We start from the raw sequence: 20,114 nt of genomic DNA on the forward strand, positions 1-20,114 counted from the left end.
CGCCCACCGCATGCGTCGCCGCCGGCGACGGATGTCGGTGACCGCGGCGGCTCGTCGGAAATCACTGTTCCGACGAGTACCCAGTTGCACCGCCAGTCCCTGTCCACTGATTCCAACCTCCTGAATCCAAATTCGGCATCCTTTTCCGCCAATTTGCGACGGTTTGGGAGAATTGAGGAGTCAAATCCTGGAAGCTTTCCGGCGAGATTCCGGCCACCTCGGGTCCGATCTCTAGAAAGTAAGACCGAATCCGTGATCCTCATCACTCAAGCTTCGATTCGGTATATAACTTGTAATTTTTAGTTGTCGTTTGTGTTCGCTCCCCGGGTACCCATTTGGGAATTACTGATTAAAATATTAATATATTTGGTTGGTGTATTGTGGATGTTTTAGGTGCACGTACAAGTAGTGGAGTTGATCCTGCGGAGGATCTTAGATGATATACGCGCTTAAGGTGAATGACCCACCTTTAAAAATATTTTGGGGTAATTAATTATGTTTAATTGGTATTTGAATTATGCTCATGTGGTACAATTTAGTTATGATTTTATTGTAATTTAATTTTAATTATTATGCATGAGCAAGGTATTTTCAGTAATAAATTGTGCGTGGTTTTAAATATTATAATTTAGGCATAATTTGTTTAAATATTTTATGAAAATATTTGTTTAAATTGGTGGTTTAATTTTATAATTATGCCCACGGTATTTTAGTTGTTGAACCTCGTATTATGAGAAAAATTATTGTTTTATTGGTTATCGATGCTTTCGTACCGGATTTGTTAATGAAATATGTGGGATGGTAAATATGAAATTTTGATATATTTCCCACGGTAATTTTGGAAAACGGTACGGTTGATTTAATAATTATTTTGGACGCATTCATACAGTATTGGTGTTCTGGTGTATGTATATGTGGTTTAGAGCGCAAATATTATGTCTCCCGTGAGTGCCATTGGGCCGTGGGCAGGCAAGTTTGATATTGGCCACAGCCGCCCCCCTCCTTAGCCGGGATGACGGTTTCAGCAGCGGTACTGTCGGGACGCCGAAGTACCGTTTGCAAGTTTCTCTCTTTAATCTCCTCGCCAGTCGATGCTCAGAACGCTGGGTATCGGAGGGCATCACCGGTATATGGTGTGGTGCGTCAAGTGTAAATTTTCAGACAAAATTTCAAACCCCAAAAATATTCAAAAATTATTTATTATAATTTAGTACGTTTAAATTATATTTGGGGTATTTATTTATTATTGTTTATTAAATTGTTTGATCCCTTGGTTTTCGGGAAATACGAATATCGGGTTTTGTGAAAATGTTTTAAAAAGGGAACATTTCCAATGAAGTGATTAGTGAGAGTTTTGAGGGAAATTATTATTTCCAACTGCCATTATTTATTTACCTATTAATTGTTGGTATTAATCAATTCCCCTATTTGTTCTATTATTAGTATTATTATTAAAAGTGTTCAGTAGCTAGGGTCACTCATTGAGATGATTAGCATCTCACGTTTTTAAGTTCCGTTCCCTTAGGTGCAAGGGGTGATAGACGTTCTTCCGGGGCGAACCAGTTCTCCGCCGCTATCATGTTTCGAGAAGTACTTTTGTACTCATTAATTTCAGTTGTATTATTTCTTTCATCTTTATTGTATTTCTGTTGATTAGCACTTCATGAAGCTTTGTATACTATGTGGACACTTATGTTTTATTTATGCACTGGTTTGCCCTTATTGTTGTGAAGTGCTATAAATTTGTGGAATTAATTTGTAGTTTTGCGGGATGGATAAGGGGATGAGTATAGAAGTGTGTTTTCAGTGCAGGTAATTTTTGGTAAGTCCTACCCTTAGGGGAGGTGCTGCCGGATTTTCCGTTGGAAGGTTCGGTGGTATTTGCCGGGGATCAAAACTTGTCTAGGATTTCGGGGAAGGAATTCTGGACGGATTCTGACAAATTAGTTTATCTTTTATTTAAAATTTATTTTTACTATATAAATATATCAATTAATAATATATCAACATATATATAGCTGTGATATATAACTGGGACATATATTATCTTAATTAATTTTGAAGACTGTGACTTTGCCGAAACGAATATGCTGTTTAGAGTAATCAAATATAACTAATTAATTAAAGGATTTAACAGTTTTTCACCAATATGTAATAAATATTTTGTATTAAATTGAATAAAAAATAGGAAGAAAACTATAAAATTATATTAGATTGAGCTTTGGGCTGACCTGATGGGTTGGGCTTTGGACAAAGGTCTACAACAAAAATTTAGTCTGAATTATTTATATAAAAGTTTTCGGATATATATAATAATTTATAAAAAAGCGAAAAAAATAGTAATGGAAAAAAAAAAAAAAAGATTGAGAAAATGGTGAATCTTTTTAGTGTTAAGTTTGTTTGTTTATTTATTTATATTTTTTTGCAAAACCAAAGAAAGAACAAAAATTTGAAATAAGAAAATTGAAATTAAAATTGGGGGGCCGTGGGGGGTTTAAGCCACTGAAATAGCCGCATAAACCCCTCTTCAGCACGCTGCGGAAAAATCAACCAACAAACTGTTCTCTCTCTCTCTCTCTCTACCTGAGAACGATGCTGTGTCGCATTTTTGCTGCAAAAGAGCTTCCTTTGCTCTTCCAAACCACGAAAGGTACTATCTTTCTCTCTCTATCTCTATCTATGCTTTGTGATTTTGCCTTCTCACTCAGTGCTATCGAATCAGTTATATATCTATATATTTTTGTGTATGTGTGTATGCAGTTAAGCCGTTTGATTATTGGGTTCCTCCATTTCAAGCCCATTTCTCTACTACTCACATTGTTGGCGACAAACCAGTTCTTGTGAGCCTCTTCACATTTTCTGTCTCATTTTCATTGTTTTATGCACTTTGAGATGGTGGTTTTTTTCTTTAGATGTTAATGCTTTTGTTGATTTAATTGTGCAGGTTCGTGATTTCATCCATTCTCAGTTGTATGATCCCCAACATGGGTATTTCTCGCAAAGATCAGGGTCTGTTGGTGTGCTTGAGAAAAGCATTAAATTCAACCAGCTTGAAGGTAACTTTACTTGTTATATGAATCATTGTGCTTTTGAAAATTTTGAACTTGGTTTCAATAATTCGTGTCATTCAGTATTTTGAGCATGTTAAATTCGAAGTGTTTGCAAGAAATGAGTAAAGTCTTTAATGGGTCTGGCTCTTAGTATGCGATCGGCTTGGAATTCAAGTTGGTGATTATGCTTGACAAAATGCAGTTATTTTTCTAGAAAGGTATTACTAGAACTTGAATGCTTTTATTCATAAGGAAAGGTTTCTGTTTGTAAAACTAGAATGGAATCACTTAAAAGGCATGGTTTTGTAGTTTGTAACTGGTGATTTCCTTAAAATGCTATGAGGAAAATATTCTTTTACCTATGCTATATGTTGTGGAGTATGTGTAGTCAACTTACGTGGTCAAGTGACTGAGCATGTTCTGGTAGACGAATAGTAATAATGTCAAATCTAGGAGCTTGTACTTGCAGAACATTAAAATGAGTTTTAACTTTTTCAGAGATGGATCACTCTGACAGAGTACATTTTAATAAACAAATTGGGGAGGGTGATATTTGATTGGAATTGCAAGTTTTAGGGTGATAGGAGGTTAGGGTCTTGCACTGTCATTCGATTAGTCTACAAATTGATGTTGTTTTTAACAGTGACACTACTGTTTATTAAAATGACAATTGGTTCTGAGATAGTATGTTCTACTAGTTTTTGAGACTGTCATCTTGATTTCACATGTAGCATTTTGAATGTGCACTACAGTATAGAAGTTATGCAGCTACTAGCTGACAATTTATAGAATTTGCACCTTAGGGAGGAAAGCTTATATGAAACACCTCAATAAAATTTACAAAGACAGCTCTGTGTCATGGTTTACTCCAGTGGAACTCTTTAAGGTAATTATTCAAACTATCTTTTTCTCCTCTTTTATTTTCCCAGCATTAAAAATTTAAAGTTAGATTACTAGAATATTACCATTATTATTATTTTTCCATTTTTTTAGTTACCAAAAACGATTTAATCAAGATCCAACCAACTTTAGCAAATTATTTTAGTTGATAACTATAGCACTCTGTTTTGTAGCCATGGTATGCCCATGGGATTGCTGGAGCAATATTGCGAACTGCTAATCTGTCAGTTCCACTGAAAGTAAGATGTCTCCTTTTTATGTGCTAGTCACAAAAGTTTTATACAAGAATTTCCTTGTGCTTGTTTATTCTTCTGTTCTCTTGAGTAATATGGCATTTAATATTTGGGAGAAAGCTTCTTCCTGATTATAGCCTTTTGAACAGTAACAAATGATCATTGCATAAGTTCTGTCATTTATTTCTCTACTACTCGCCAGGTAACCTATACATTTATAATGAAGGACTTTCGAAGCTTTTGTAGAACTATGGAATTTCCTTCCACTAAACAGAATAGAGAATTAAGAAGTTCCTTGTTCGGCCATGTACTTACAAATTGTATTCTAGTTTTCAACCAAAAAAAAAAAAAAAAGGAAAAAAAAAAATTTTAAACGGACAATTTTGTCTTTTATTAATGAAAAACAGTTAATTAATGGATAGACAAGCTCTAAAGTTCTAGAGATCTTAAGTAATATTGAAAACATTTGTCCCTTTCACAAATTGGACTTGCAACTCCTAGTTTCTCTTTAACAAGACCTTTTGTTTGGTATAATCTACTCGTTGGTACACATGGCTGACTGCTAACTGGAATTCATTGACAAGATCGTCAAATGCCATAACAATTTAATCTCAGATTACACTTATATGTGGACTAATTTTCTTCTGGAGGTGGAGTCTTATGGAATACAAATGGTTTTACTTTGCATATTGGTGCTAACATGTGGTTTATTATTGGGCTGGAGTGATTTTCTCGAGACCTATAACATCACATTATTAATGTAAAAGTTTAGGTTTTACTAATCCCATCTAGCAATTTACCATGAACCTTAAAACTTTAGTAATTCAACTTATAATTTCTTACCAGATTTCTTACTTCTGTTAAAAAAAAAAAAAAAAACAGTTCATATCATGTCAGGTTTTATCTTAGATTCTTATGAACTTTTTATTATGTTACTATTAATGTCCAATAATCATGTAATTCGTCATAATGAATTATTTATTCTGCACTCAGATTTATGAAATTGGTGGTGGATCAGGAACCTGTGCAAAGGGCATAATGGATTATTTAAAGTTGAATGCTCCTGCTAGGGTTTACAACAATATGACTTACACGTATATCTCTCAACTATTCTTTTTTTATTTTAGTATTTTATGTGTCTTGATCCATATTGAGTACAATATTTTTCATTACTGTAGCTCAGTAGAAATTAGTCCCTCACTTGCCAAGATACAAAGAGAAACTGTTGGAGAAGTTGATAGTCACTCATCAAAGTTTAAAGTTGAATGTCGTGATGCTGCTGACAGGAGTGGATGGGGTAAGGTGTCTTTAATTCTGGAATTGCTTCATTTTTAATTTCTTTTCTTTCTGCATTAAACTGTGTACTTGTATAAATGCTCACATATATATTGCAACAAGATTTAGTCATCTTGCAAAGGCCCTTTTAAAGGCCATGTTCCTGTACTGTTTATCTCTAGCTTTAAAGAACTCCCATCCGTTGTAACAGCTATATATCAATTTCCTTTTCTGTTAATGTATTTCTATCTTTCTCATGCCTCTCAATCTACAATGAATTTCTACATCTACTTTTATTTTCTACTTAGTAGCTCGGCTGTTTCTTACATGATTTTTTATGTACTTTAAATAGGGGAAGTTGAACAACAACCATGTTGGGTAATCATGCTTGAGGTATGTCCTAGTTTTAGGTCATTTATCGGTTTTATAGGAGCAATAGAAAATAATCGAGTTTTGTTAGTTTGGAATTTTGAATTTGATGCAAGTATATAGTATGATTACTGTTGAAGTAACAATAGTATGATTGTATGATTATAATTCCTTATCTGACTTGTTTTTTATTTCTTGAATTTGAATAACTCTCTCTCTCCTCCTTCATTTTTGTGCAGGTGCTTGATAATCTTCCTCATGATCTTATCTACTCAAAAGATCAAAATTCCCCATGGATGGAAGTATGGGTAGAAAAGCAACATGATAGGTAGCCAACGTTTTGGCAATGCCTTTAAATTACTTTTGGGAGCTTGCATTTCTACTTTTTTGTCTTCCAACAATTAGTCAATAATAATATTATGTCTTTCTACTCAATAATTATATAACATGTAGTTTTCTAGTTAGTGAATTACTTAATTCTAATATGATGGAAAATGGACTTGAACCTTAGATTTTAGAAAATGATACCTGAGCTGTCTCATTATTAGTAAAAAAATTATAAAAACATTCAACTCAAGCAGTCATTTCTCTATAGTGGTGATGCATTCTCCTGTTTTTGACTTGAAATATTATTTCTTTGTTTAGGCACATATGAATTCCTTCAGTTAGTTAACTCATCCCTCATATTTCATGTGTGGATTTGAGATGGAATATAATATCTTAATTTCTTCTTGAAGAAGGATTTACATGAACTCCATCTATTTTGCCTTCAAATAAGGGTTAATATGGGTCTAGTTTTCACTAGTTCTGATTTTTTCCCCCAGTAGAGAGACTCTTTGTGAGGTGTATAAGCCATTGCAAGACACACTGATTAAGCAGTGTATTGAGATCATGGACTTGGACAAAAGTCAAGCTACTCGAAGCAGTGCAATTTCAAAAGCAAAAAGCGTTTGGTCTAAAATCTTTCCAAAACCTCAGAGAAGTTGGCTGCCAACTGGTTGCCTGGTAAGTCAAATGTTCAACAATAATATTGTTTAAAAATAAAATAAACTGGCACTGATGCTATATTTGGGTACACAGCAACTACTAGAGGTTTTACATAGTGTGCTACCAAAGATGTCTTTAATTGCCTCAGACTTTAGCTACCTACCTGATGTAAGAATACTTGGGGAAAGAGCTCCATTGGTTTCAACCAAGGTACATGCTTTTTCATACATCATTATTAGTATACTGCTATTCCGTGTTTTATTATAGTTTATATGTTTGGTGCAGACATTTTGTACTCTTTTTTTAAACATTATCCTAATTGCTATCTTAACCCTACTTTTGGGATTCATTTCTGCAGTTTAACCTTTACTCTTTTGGTGCAGCAACTAATATGTGAATATGATGGACTTTTTTTTTCTTTGATTCTGTATATGTAAACGTGAGAAAATCAACATTTTACTGATATTTTATCGGAATTTGATTCATGAGCTGAATTGCCTATTGACAACCATGACAATTAGATTATGAATTTCCGCTAATTACTGGAATTATAGCTTATGGCCAAAACTAGCCACCCAAAACACAAAACAAAACAAGAAAAATTACACTCATACACAACACATGCAAAGACATGGTTTATACGTAGTTTAATAAGCACAACATGTGCCATGTTGTTTATGCAATGACCTGCAAACCATATAAATTTGGTCATCTTATGGAAGTAGGGAATGGATCAGGTGTTGTCTTCTTGTACAACTGGCTCAACTTACTGTTTTAGCTGTATGGACTATTATGTAGATACATGAAAAGATTACACTCTACATGTATCTATACACATTAGTGAATGTTTTTATGACAAAATATTTCTTTCCAAACTTTTGCTTGCTTGTGCCTGAAAGTGTGTGAATCTTTAAACTTTGTATTTGTACATGAAGAGCAGCTAAGAAATAGCTATATATGTCTGCTATAGGTTTTTGTTGTCATCAAAACTTTCTTTTTTTCTTGTAAGCGAAATCACTTCTGAGGTGACTAATAATATGCCTATTACAGTTTCACCATTGTTACCTTTCATTCTGCAGAAAGATGGCAGCAGCTCAGACTGTAGCAGTTATCTAGATGCAAGGGTATGCTGTTTCTGTAGTTAGTAGTATTTTGAATTGTTATTATTCATACAAAATACCACATATTTTTTGAGTAATGCACTTGCATTGCACCATGCTTTTATTACGATACTGCTGGTGCTTTAAATATATGAATTACCACATATTGCCTTAATGATTTCTTTTTTGGTTGATTTGCAGGGTGATGCTGATATCTTTTTCCCTACTGACTTTTTGCTTTTGGAACGTATTGATCATTACTGTTCTGGGTGGCTCAAACTGCAGAAAGATGAATCATCCAAGAAAGGGAAGAAGAGGCGGACAATTATAGTAAGTTCTACTATATTATAGTATATTGCTTTAGTTTCCTTGCCAACTATGAGAGACATTAATTGGCACAGCCTTGCTATTTTTCATATTTATGGATAAATTTTTGTTTAATCAACTTGCCCCTTAAGTTATCAGTTGTTACCTTCGATATATGGTATATCTTAAGAAATAAAGTTTCCTGACACTTGTTGCTTGATAAGGCTAAGGAACATTTGGTAACATAAACACTAATGCCTGTTACTTAGAATAGAACACATTTTTATGGATTAATAAAATCAAAAGTGTTTTTAGAAAAATAATACCTAAAGATTTTGGTATTTTATAGTGTGATATAATATCAGTTCAGGATATCAGTACTTGGATATTGATTTAGGAATTTTTCAACTATGTTGTAGCTTGATACATCTTCGTTCATGGAAGAGTTTGGATTGCCTTCAAAGACAAGAACCAAAGACGGGTACAACCCGCTTTTGGATGACTTCAAGAATACTAAATTCTATCTTAGTGTCCCAACACATAATACCAAATAGACATACATCATTATCTCTGGTTCACCTCATTAGCAATGAAGTGTTTGGTTGAAAATATCTTGAGGTGCCAATTGCTGAGTTTTCTGGGCATCTAGGAAATGCGGTGGTTGCATATCAGACGGTAGCATTTTACAGGACAGCGTTTGAAGTGAAATTGGACGAGGTAGCACAAATCAAATCAAAAGATTGTGCCAGGCGTTAAAGATGCACCGCCTTGATGTTAAGAAAAGTTGCAGTTTATTGCTAATCTCTGGAGAGAGATGCAAATGCGATGTGGCTTCCTACGCATGGATGAAATAAGAAGGAAAATATAGTTTACCAATCATAAAACTACTCTGCTGTGAAAAACTGGAAACATACTCAGATTTTGATTTTTTTTTTTTTTGTTCTTTTTTTTTTCCAGTTCTAAAAGATTATTTTATTGTTGTTTCATACCCTACATTTATGAAATCATAGAATAAAGTTGTTATTTAGCTTTGTTTGATTTATACATTGACATTTTAAAATAATAAAACAAAATTTGCAAAAATTTGGTTAATTTTCAGCTCTTTTTCCCTCTCTCTCTCTCTCTCTCTCTCACACACACGTGCATGTGTGCGTGCGCATGGCACACACGTGCACACACACACAAACCCCCAAAAAAAAAAAAAAAAAAAAAACACCAGTAGTAACTGCAAACATTGAAGATGCTAACCGTTAAGTACAAATATGACCAGTTATTAGTAAATAGCATGTTGCCTTTTCACTCTCTATGTTGCACTTCCAAGTGCCATAACTGAGTTCTTTAGCAATGAATAAGTTGATTTATCAAAGTAAGAATTATAATACATTTAACTTGTCAGTTAGTAGTAAAAATTAGTTGTAAGTACTTATTTGTCAATGTCAATTACTTTGGAGTTTGTCAACCTAAATGTCCTTGTAGTCGTGGAGATTGACATTAGACAGTCTATAGCAAATCCGTTATTTTACCCTACAGTGATCCAAAAGGGTTTCTCTACAATGTTTGATTATAGTAATTGAATTTGGTCCCTCAAAATGTATTCAAATATGGTACGATGATCGGTGGGTGCAAGAATCTAAATCTCTCACTCAAAAGGAGCTTTTTTAACTAGTAGGAATATCTGGTGATGATTGAGCCAAAAACAACAATGTAGCATAAAGATTTTTACATGAACACGCATTACTAGTTTGGAAATTTATTATGGGCAAGTTTTTCTGCCTTTTCCTTATTTGGGCATATAAATTACAAAATATCTAGTAAATCAAACAACGTAATAAAACTTCTACTGCAAAATATATAACAATTATGATAGTGAAAACTTGGGATGAGTAAAATACTAGAGAAAATGCTGATGATACGGAATTAACTAGGAAGCTGATGAAGCCAACCATCACTGTTGATGTAACGCAAGCCTATTAAGTGCTTCAGAGTCTCTTCACTCAGTTGCTTCTCCCAACTCACACGCTTAGAAGTTTCTGATCCTTCTCCATAGCAGCCATGCTCAGCAAAGGTTAATTTATCCCTGATAAAATAAATAAATAAAAAAAGACCATGGTGTTTTTAAAGAATTATTAAACAAAATAAATCTCAAAAGAGAGCAAAAACAAGTATTTTTAGCCAAAAAGATAAAAATTATCTACTAATCGCCGTTAGATAGCTTATGGTAAAGGCTATCTTGGTTTATTAATGATAAAAAAGTTAGGCATGTAATATAAGCTATGCGATGGAACCCAATAGATGATTACTTACTATAAGAATTGTTTTTGTCTTTTGACAGCGAGTATTTGCAAATTTTGATGGTTTTGGTAGAGGGAAAGGATGGGTTTTAAGTAAATTCATGTTTTAAGTTTAGGTTTTGTAATAATGGCAAGTATTTGTGATAAACTCACTCTTGGCCAGCAGAATCCCAAGCATTCCAACCTTGGGGAACAATGACGTTTGATAAGCTTGAGTTATAAAACAAAACCCTAGAAAATTCCCTCCATGGTCTTCCCAGGAAAGTTGAACCAGTACCAAACACATTACATTCCTTGAACACAAACCCATTTGATTCACTAGGACTTGTTCTTCCTTGTGCTGTTATGAAACCTGCAAGTCCTGGTTCAAGAGCTCCTCCAAGCACTGCTATAGCACAATTCTACATTTATAAACACTCAAACAAAAAAACCATCATCAACTTTTTTCTAAGAATCAAAAATCTAATTAAAAAAAAAAAAAAAATCTCTTTCATTTTTGTAAAATATTAAAAAATTTTGATTACCTCAAAAAGAGACTGTCCACCACCAAAGATGAAATCAACAGCACCTTGGATGGTGCAACGCTTATAGTAATGTCTTCCATGATCATCCCATAAAGTGTCTTGCAAACCATAGAAACCGCATCGGAAAAATGTTGATTTATCACCGGATATCTTAGCCGCCACTGCTGGTGTCCTGGGATGATTGTTGTTAACCGGGAAATTGTACGAATTCTAGTCAACATCATAGCAGAGAACACAAATTTAGCATTCTGTATATACAATGAATTGCCCCAAAAAAAAAAAAAAAAAATCAAAATTCAAATTTAGAATCATTTACTAGTGTAACAATTTAACCACCACTATGCATATATACATGCATGCATACATTATAGATAAAAAAAGATATCCATATATATATATATATATATAACATTTGTCATTTGTACTTAAACACCTAATTCTATATAATTCACTGTGATTTATTGCCCCCAAATTCCATGTAGTCAGGTGTCAATCGTCCAATAAAATAAGATTATATAACATTATATACCATTTAATATGGGGAAAGGGTTTCTTACTATGAAGGTCATGCTTTTGACAATGATGTTATCTGCTAATGAGTTGAATGTAGGACTTTGTTCAAGTGAATCATGATCATCCCAAACAATTTGTGTTCTCCTCTTTCCCTTTCCTTTGAGAATTATATATGGCTTATCATATGGGATCTTGATCTTCTCCCTAATTATATATGCAATATACAAATATAACCATAAAAAAGAACAATTTTCTTCACATAAAAATACCAAAAAAAATTTAAAAAAAAATAAAAAATAAAAAATAAAAAGAAAGAGAAGAAAATGAACTTCTTTTCTTTTTTTAACTAAGAAATGTTGAAATACCTATAAACGCCTGCTTTGATTTTGATAGTAGTCCAATACATGTTGTATGAAGGAATAGAGTCAATGGCAGATTGAATTTTGGAGAAATTTCCCCTGCCTGATGGATCTACAGTGATCGTGTTATAAGCTATTTTTTTGGGGCCAACTTGTCTATAGAATTGACAATCTGCTAGTACTACACTGAAGATTACAAGGACTGCTATACGTGAACAAGCAGGCCAGTGAAATGACATGTTTGTGAGTCAAGAAAATGGAAGAAAATTTCTTTTACTTTTAGAATAAGAAACGGTCTTCTCAGCAAAGAACTTAAAAAGTTAAAAAAGAAAAAAAAAAAAAAAAGTACTGGAGAGAATGAAGCTGAAAAGTAAAGAGTCCTGCTATGGCATTGGTTTTAATTATTATGAAAATTAATTGAGTATTAGAAAACCATATGAATAATCTTATTTCAAGCAAGAGAAGAAAAAAAAGGAAAAGAAATCAAGAAATATAAGATTATGGAAATATGTGTACAACAAATTTATACATAGAAAGAAAAATCAATTTTCATCAGACAAAATAGGAAAGGGAAAAAAAAAGGTATAGATTGACATATTTTATGACAGGATTTGATTGTTTTGGGTTTGTTGGTATATAGTCCCGGAATGTTTGCATCAAACCCCATTTTCTCATTAGAATTTAACTATCAAGTATAGCTGTGATTTTATTTTATTATTCTTTTTTTCTAAAATCTTTCCATTTTTGAATGTTTTGTTTTAGAGGGATAAGGACCCTCTCCAATCATAGAGAAATGAAGGATATCAATTTGGATTAGCTAAGATATACCATGTTAACAAGTTAAAATTATGGAAATTATACCTTACAATCAATATTAATTTGGAAACAATCTCATTACTCATTAATTAATACTAATTTTCTTAGATGATTTAGAATTAAAAATAAATTAATAAAATGTACCTGTCCAAAATAGTATTGCTAATTCATTACTTCTAAAGAAAAAAAACAACCACACAATATAATAAACATAATATATAATAATATATCTACATGATAACTTATTTTTTACTAATGTTTAGAATTAAATAATAAACAAGTCAAAAGTAAAGTTGGTGGTAAAATATTTTATGTATTTTTTTCTTATCTTATATAATTAATACGTGAAAAAAAATTGTAAAATTTAATTCTTTTTATTTATTTTTTTCTCCATTATTTATTTTGTCAACACCATTATTACTATTATTATTTTTGATTTTGCAAAAACTGCTAAAGTTAATGTAATAATTTAAATAATATGGTAACTTCTTTCTTTAAGCATAACTTTTTTTTAAGAGCATAATTTGGCTTTTAACTTAGTTTATTATTGAATTCTAAACACTACAATAAGGTAATTATGATTTAGATATATTATATATTGTTTTGATTATTTTTGGGATCGTTATTTCCTTAAAAATTAATCAATTTATTTCTAAATTATATAAAAAAAATTAGTAATAATTAATAAGTAAAAGGATTGTTTCCAAATTAATAATAATGACAATGTTGACATGGTATACATTTTGGTTTTACCCGAAATGACATCCTCTAATTTTGGAAAAATTGAGAGGATCCTTCTCCTTCTACTTGCACCACATATAGTCTCTGTTAACACATATGCAAATACAATATGAGGCAAAATTTTCTCGGAAAATGTGAAAGAAAATAATCAATAATCAATAAACTTGGGTTCATTCATTAGTATCTGAATTAGTCTTTATGACCCCATTAAGGCCAAGGTGCCCCTATTTTGAAAGACTCTGCTACTCCCAACTCAACGTGGAGAAATATTTATTTGGTTTTTATGCAATGGGTTCTAGTTACTTTTCCTATAATACTCAATTATATGAGACGTTTTTCATAAAATATATACATTTTTCATAATATATACATACATATAATAAATGAGACATCTAATTTCCTACGTACTAGAGGATTATGGTCATAATGCCAAATTATGTAACCCCTCTCCAACCTCTGCAAAAATTGACGAACATTAAATACATGAGTTTCAATAAGTACGTTGTGTTAAACCAAAAACAAGTTTGTAGGCCACCCTTCACTTCATCCCAAGGAGAAAATCTTGGATGACAAAGTGATATTAGATCAGCTAGGTGGTACCACTTCAAATTATTTAATGCCATGTTTAAAAAAATTTCCATGTCATCAAGAGTTAAACATTCCAAATAATTTTTCTTTGATGGACAAGAAGAGCACAAGAAATATACAGTAGAAAGGAAAGGAACAAAGCACTCTCAGGATTTTCTTTCCTCTTTTTTTAAAGTTTTAAATTTTAGTTTTGGTTTCGTTTTCAAAATTTCTTTAAAACGAGATTATGTATGTTTATATATGGGGAAAAAACAATCGTTTTTTAAGCTTTCGTTTATATTTTTTTTTCTCTCTCGAGCTCTGTACTCTCTACAAATTGCCTTTTTTTTTTTTTCTTTTTTTTTTTTCCCTTACTGGTTGGGTCAGGACCAGAAGAAAATCGATTGTAATTGTGGTTTGTGGGTAAAGTTTCTTGTTTTGAGTTTCTTTTTTTCTCTTTGGATTGTCAATGGCTGCAATTTATGGAAATTTCCCCATTTTCAAAATCTAAGACAATTTTACAAGCTTTAACCTTTGAAAGGATCTATAGGGAAAAAAATAAATTAAATAAATAAATTAATTAATTAATAATAATAATAAAGGAAAAAAGAATGAAAAATTTGAAGAGGCATAGAGCTTTTTGTTCTCATGAAGATGGACAAGCCCGGAACTACAAACACTGAAGAAGAAACAAAGCTATAAACGGTGGTACGAAAGGAACCTTTGGATGTGATAACTTTTTCTAAAAATAATAATAATAAATAACTGAAATAACATAGTTTTAGAAAGATGTGTTAGTTTTTCTAGCTTGAGTTCAATGTTTTAGTTTTTGTAGCTTGAGTTCAATGTTTCATAAAGATTAAGGATTTCGTGCAGTGGCAAAAGAGAAGAAAATGGTTGAGAAAATAATGAAAAATTGAAATGAAATTTTAAAATGTTGGCCAGGATAAGATCTTAAAATAAATCGGAAGAGAGGAATAAGAAGAGATAGGAGCCTGCAAAACAAAAAATCTGAGATTGTTTATATTTTGATATGGTAATTCTTTTAAACTGGAATTAACTAAAATTATTTGTAGTAGTACCTACAGCATTAAATAATTTGAAGTGGTACCAGCCCACTGACACAATAGTGTCATCCAAGATTTTCTCCATTCCAGACAGCCTCACATTCAATTCCTTCCAATAATCATTTTTTTCTATAAAAAAACTGAAAAATACAAAAGTTTTCAATTACGAAAGAAATCCCCACAAACTTAATTAAGATAAGGTTTCCTTCAACTAAAATTGTTAAAAAGCAATAATATATTACTTTCTTAAAGATGAATAAAAGACTAATTAAATCCCTAAGGTCTCACAAAGTAAAAATAACAACTTGGTACAAACTGGGAATTCAGCTAGTTGACAAAAAATCAATAACTAGATGCATTCAACACATTAAATTTTGCGCATGTTTTAAAGAAAATGTAATTCATAAAACAAAATTTATCTAATTTAGAAAAAAACTGGGTAGCATACAAATGCAAAGATATCTAGGGGAAAAATTACTGCAATAAACATATAACCAACACAAGGACCATAATAGTATCAAAATGGAAAACAAATTTAAGGGCAATTCAATTCTCCACAAGTCTCTCATCTCAAAAAAAAAAATAAAAACGAGTCTGGATCAATATTTGATTGGAGCAATAATCTCTAGTTGAGCACCGAGCTTCTCTTCAGCAGTCTTCTCAGCCTTGACCCTCAATTTATTCAATTGCTTCTTTCTTTCGTAGGCCAACTGGGATCTCTCCTTCCTCTTTCTCTCAAGTTCCTACAGGGGCACAAAAACACATTAGCATCAGAACATCCGTATATGCCCATCCGCAAAAATTAACAGCCAAAACAAATGAAATCTAACACAACAGTCAAAAGCAATACTGATTACAACCCTAACGAATTTGAAACCGGCAATTGTAGAATTTACCATTTAATTATTAGTTCATCAATGTTCAAAACATGTGTGTACTATCATGACACCCAGAAACACTAAACTAGAGTATATAGTTACTGCACAGAAGTTAACATGGAAAGACATGATATAACACAAATATAACTGCTGAAGTACATTCCCATGGTACTAAACTTATAATTAGCAGTGCAGCATGCAATAAAGTTGATCGAATCATATTAGAAACACAGAATAGGCAAGTAAAAAAGCTGTAATCCAAAGCCACTTTTAAATTGCAGCATCTTCATGGAAATTATCATTGTATTAAGCCAGAGCAAAGTCAAACAATCAAGATGCAAATCTTATTAAAACGTCACTTTCAACGAAAAGGTCCATGGATTATATCTTAGAATGCAAAACTACTGGAAGCATAGTTATATTAATGTACAACCATACCATCAACATTCAACATAACATAAAGTACAGATGGAACAAGCATATAACTAATCAATAACATATGTGAATAGGAAAAGCCACAAACTAATCACAAGCAGAACGGAAAAAATGTCTAATCCAAGTATCAGAGAAGACTTCAAAACCAATCCAGAAAAACCCTAACAATAGTGAACAAGTAGGAGAACTAATTCCCACCTTGATGGTGTCATAATGGTTCCATCCAACCTCCGATGAAAGTCTGCCCAACAAGCAGTACTTGTGTCCTGCTTGAAGCCTCAAGACCCTATTTACATACCAGAAAAAGAATCCCTTAATACAACCCCAAAAGATGATCCAAATATGCATAAACTTACAGTCCCAACGAAAGCAAACCAGCCAAAGAACTCACTTGAGAGCATCAGGAATCACCATCCTCTTAATCTTATCATAAGGAGGTGGAATGCCCTCATAAGCCTTGAGACGAGCAAGAGCTGCGGCACCGCGCTTAGTCTTGTGGGGAATCATTCTACACATTTTCAACAAAAATGTCACAACCCACATATAGCAGAACAAAACACCCTATACATCAAATAACATATAATACCACTACCAAAGCATAACTTTAAAACGCACCCAACTGAAGCTAGCTCAGCAGCACAATAACAATGCTAGATTTTCACCATTGAAGTTCAAAGTTCGGAAATTTAAGCGCACTAGCTCACTTCGGATGATCAACACAAAACAAAAAAATAAAAATTAAAAAAATGGTCACCATGCTTAGTCTTGTGGGAATCATTCTATACATTTTCAATAAAAATGTCACAACCCACATATAGCAGATTAAAACATCCTAATATTCTACTCTGATCATATCAAATAACATATGATAAAACCAATAGTGATCTTGGTTTCTGAAAAATATCTACCATATGAAAAAACCACTAGCATAGCATAAAATCTATATACCAAACAAACCCAATAGAAACCAACTCAGCAGCACAAGACAATGCTAGTTTTCACCATTAAAATTAAAGCTCAATTTGATTGCTCAGACAAAAAGGAAAAAAAAAAATCAACAAACCCAGTTGCATATCCTAACCGAAATCCACGAATACACTCTCAATTTCTAATCATTCACCAAAATGAAACGTACCCACGGATGGTGCGCCAAAGGATCTTAGCAGGGGCTCTAAAATGGATAGGACCATGGGAAGGCTTGGTGTTCATTCGCTTGCGAAGAAACCTCATGTACTTCATCTTCTGGCGGACCAGACCACCGGAGATACAGATCTCCTCGCACCGAACCACCACCACCTTCTGCCCATTCAGAAGCTCCTTCGCAATGATCGAAGCGAGACGGCCAAGCATATGGTGGCGCGCGTCCACCACCACGCGCTTCGCACAAATCCCTGAACCCGAAACCATCTCTCTCTCTCTCTCTCTCTAACCTAAAGCGGCTGCTAGTAGCTCTGTGTGTGAGAAATGGGGGGTTGTGTGTGAGAGAGATTAGGGTTTTTTTTTAGGGTTTGGATTTTGAAGAATTTATATACCTAAAAGGATAGTGATTGTATGCGGTCTAGAGTATGTGTTTTATTTAGGATTGGCCGTTGGATGGAAGCCATCTCCCTTGTTGAAGTTTTTGGACGGTTATGATGATACGACAATGAGTGAATGATCCGAAATGACCCGAACCCAATATTTTTGTAATTAGGCTAATATGCCTGACCGGGTCGAGCTGGTAACAAGCCCTAACACCTAAGCTGGTCTTATTGGCATTGGGCTTGAAATTGGGTCCTCAGTAAAGAGTTAAAAACTTTTTGGGTCTAAATTGGTTTGTCATATAAATTTTTAAAAAATATTATTATTAACATATGACAAATAAAATAAATTTGTTTTTTTTTCTTTTTTTTTTAATAAAACTTTGAACACAAATACATAAATAAATGGGAAAATTACATTTTAGCCTCCTCAACTGTACTAGTTTTGCACTTTGCCTTCTATATTACAAAGTCTCTCATATTGCTTCTTCAGCTAGTATTTTTCAGTTAAGTTCAATCTATTAAAATAAATTTGATAAAATTAAATATACAAAACTCATGTAAATCTATTTAAAAACTATTTCATTCTTATTTTTTAAGACAATATACATTACTGATTTTGTTAAATTTACAAGGAAAATTTGTATGATTAAACTAAATTGATAGGAAAATACTAATTTATGAGGCAACATGACAAGTTTTATTAGTTTGGAGTGTAAAATGCCAAAATATAATAGTGAGTGGGTAAAAGGTAGATAGTAGATTGTTAATTATCAGTGGTAAATATGTATAACAAATCAACTGTGTTCATCTTACATAATTTATATAAATTTGTTTTCTTTATCTTTGGCTTTGATATGAATTTATTAATCAAAGAGAATATGCAATATATATATATATATATATATGTTGGCCATATTTCCCAATTTTTATCTATGTGGTTTGCATTTGGTTTCTCAAACTATTTATGATGGATCTTTTTCGTAAATTAATTTTCCAAGTAGGAAGTGTAGTTCATAATACAGCCAGTTAGATTTTGAATTGCTTACCTAAAGGATGTACTTCAGTCCCCCACATAACTACAGACACTTCTTCCCTGCACATTTGACCACACATCAGAACATTTAATTCAATTGTTGGTACATGTATTTTTCAACATATTGACTCACATTACACATGCATTTATACATACACATATACACATATAAATATATATATATATATATATATATGTATATATATTTGAAAATTCTATGGTAAAGACGGTCTGCATGAGGACCGCAGTATTAGTGATGATTTTTCATAGTATTAATGACGGTTTCTTAGAAAATTGTCACCAATACTATAAAAAACCGTCACCAATACTGTGGTCCGCATGAGGACCGTTCGCATCATAGACGAACTGTATATATATTTATATATATATATATATATATATATATATAAGTATATGCATATATATGATACTTTGTACATTTCCTTTTTTTTTTTTTCCTTCTACCATAGGAATGAGGCAATTCTAATTCAAAACCATTGATGGAGGAAACAGTTTTACTACTTGATTGTGCCTACAGGAACAGTATGCATCCACTAACAAATATTTTTTTTATTTTTCTTCAAGTATATGTGTATATGAAGCGTACACATCTATCAATTTATATAATCTACCTTGAAAATGAATTTTCTCCTCTATAGCCCACTAAATGGATGAAATTCTGAAACCCATCACATGCACAGTAATAATCTATATATTATATTATTCTAACACACACACACAGAGACAGCAACAGCATGTTAGTGTCCAGTCATGAATATCGAGGATGAGAGGACGGCAGCTTGCATCAGAGGAAATTTTCATTGAACATATGCAAACTATTTCTTGTCTTCTGAACAACTAAAAGGCAGGTTTTGGACTCATGCCTATTTCTATCTTAAATTATGTATGTAATTAATTGTGCTGTCAACTCTCTCATTTTTCATCTCCATTTTAAATAACCACTACCATAACTTTCATGATATATTACAATTTATTATGATAATTAATTAAAAAAAAAATTGACTTGACAAAGAAAATGACAAAAAAACCAGGTCTAGATACATATGTAAGAGGGAATGGATTGCATAGCTTATCTCTTTTGGGTTCTAAGGATCTAAACTTGTCCAAAGGGTAAGTACATATTCCA

The 20,114-nt window shown here is 32.5% G+C and overlaps 3 protein-coding genes across 8 annotated transcripts; 1 reads left to right on the forward strand and 2 right to left on the reverse strand.

Moving 5' to 3' along the window:
• The first annotated feature begins 2,374 nt into the window (after nt 1-2,374).
• Nucleotides 2,375-9,292, forward strand: LOC107422543 (protein arginine methyltransferase NDUFAF7 homolog, mitochondrial). Of its 6 annotated transcripts, none has more exons than XM_025075507.3 (14): nt 2,395-2,650; nt 2,761-2,840; nt 2,945-3,056; nt 3,854-3,936; nt 4,124-4,189; nt 5,177-5,277; nt 5,362-5,480; nt 5,811-5,851; nt 6,067-6,155; nt 6,652-6,832; nt 6,908-7,024; nt 7,894-7,938; nt 8,116-8,244; nt 8,640-9,292. In XM_025075507.3, the coding sequence occupies exons 1-14, from the start codon at nt 2,593-2,595 to the stop codon at nt 8,772-8,774; spliced, it is 1,356 nt and encodes a 451-aa protein (XP_024931275.3). In that variant the 5' UTR covers nt 2,395-2,592; the 3' UTR covers nt 8,775-9,292. The 6 variants fall into 6 exon arrangements, with proteins under 6 accessions (XP_048334317.2, XP_048334316.2, XP_024931275.3 ...); XM_016032006.4 differs by having other exon boundaries at nt 2,399-2,650; nt 6,655-6,832; nt 8,640-9,291; XM_048478360.2 differs by lacking the exon at nt 8,640-9,292 and having other exon boundaries at nt 2,375-2,650; nt 7,865-7,938.
• A 625-nt stretch (nt 9,293-9,917) lies between these two features.
• Nucleotides 9,918-12,146, reverse strand: LOC107422539 (probable pectinesterase 29). Its single transcript, XM_016032002.4, has 5 exons — nt 11,914-12,146; nt 11,593-11,752; nt 11,036-11,245; nt 10,665-10,912; nt 9,918-10,297 (listed from the first exon to the last, which is right to left on the reverse strand). Exons 1-5 carry the CDS (start codon nt 12,144-12,146, stop codon nt 10,138-10,140), a joined length of 1,011 nt encoding a protein of 336 aa, XP_015887488.3. The 3' UTR covers nt 9,918-10,137.
• Nucleotides 12,147-15,498: 3,352 nt separating this feature from the next.
• On the reverse strand, nt 15,499-17,914 carry LOC107422542 (large ribosomal subunit protein uL13w). Its single transcript, XM_016032005.4, has 4 exons — nt 17,547-17,914; nt 16,803-16,919; nt 16,610-16,697; nt 15,499-15,841 (listed from the first exon to the last, which is right to left on the reverse strand). Exons 1-4 carry the CDS (start codon nt 17,816-17,818, stop codon nt 15,698-15,700), a joined length of 621 nt encoding a protein of 206 aa, XP_015887491.1. The 5' UTR covers nt 17,819-17,914; the 3' UTR covers nt 15,499-15,697.
• Between the last annotated feature and the right edge of the window lie 2,200 nt (nt 17,915-20,114).

The sequence above is a fragment of the Ziziphus jujuba genome, chromosome 3 (genome assembly GCF_031755915.1).
Source record: "Ziziphus jujuba cultivar Dongzao chromosome 3, ASM3175591v1".
In the NCBI taxonomy this organism is placed as follows: Eukaryota; Viridiplantae; Streptophyta; class Magnoliopsida; order Rosales; family Rhamnaceae; genus Ziziphus; species Ziziphus jujuba.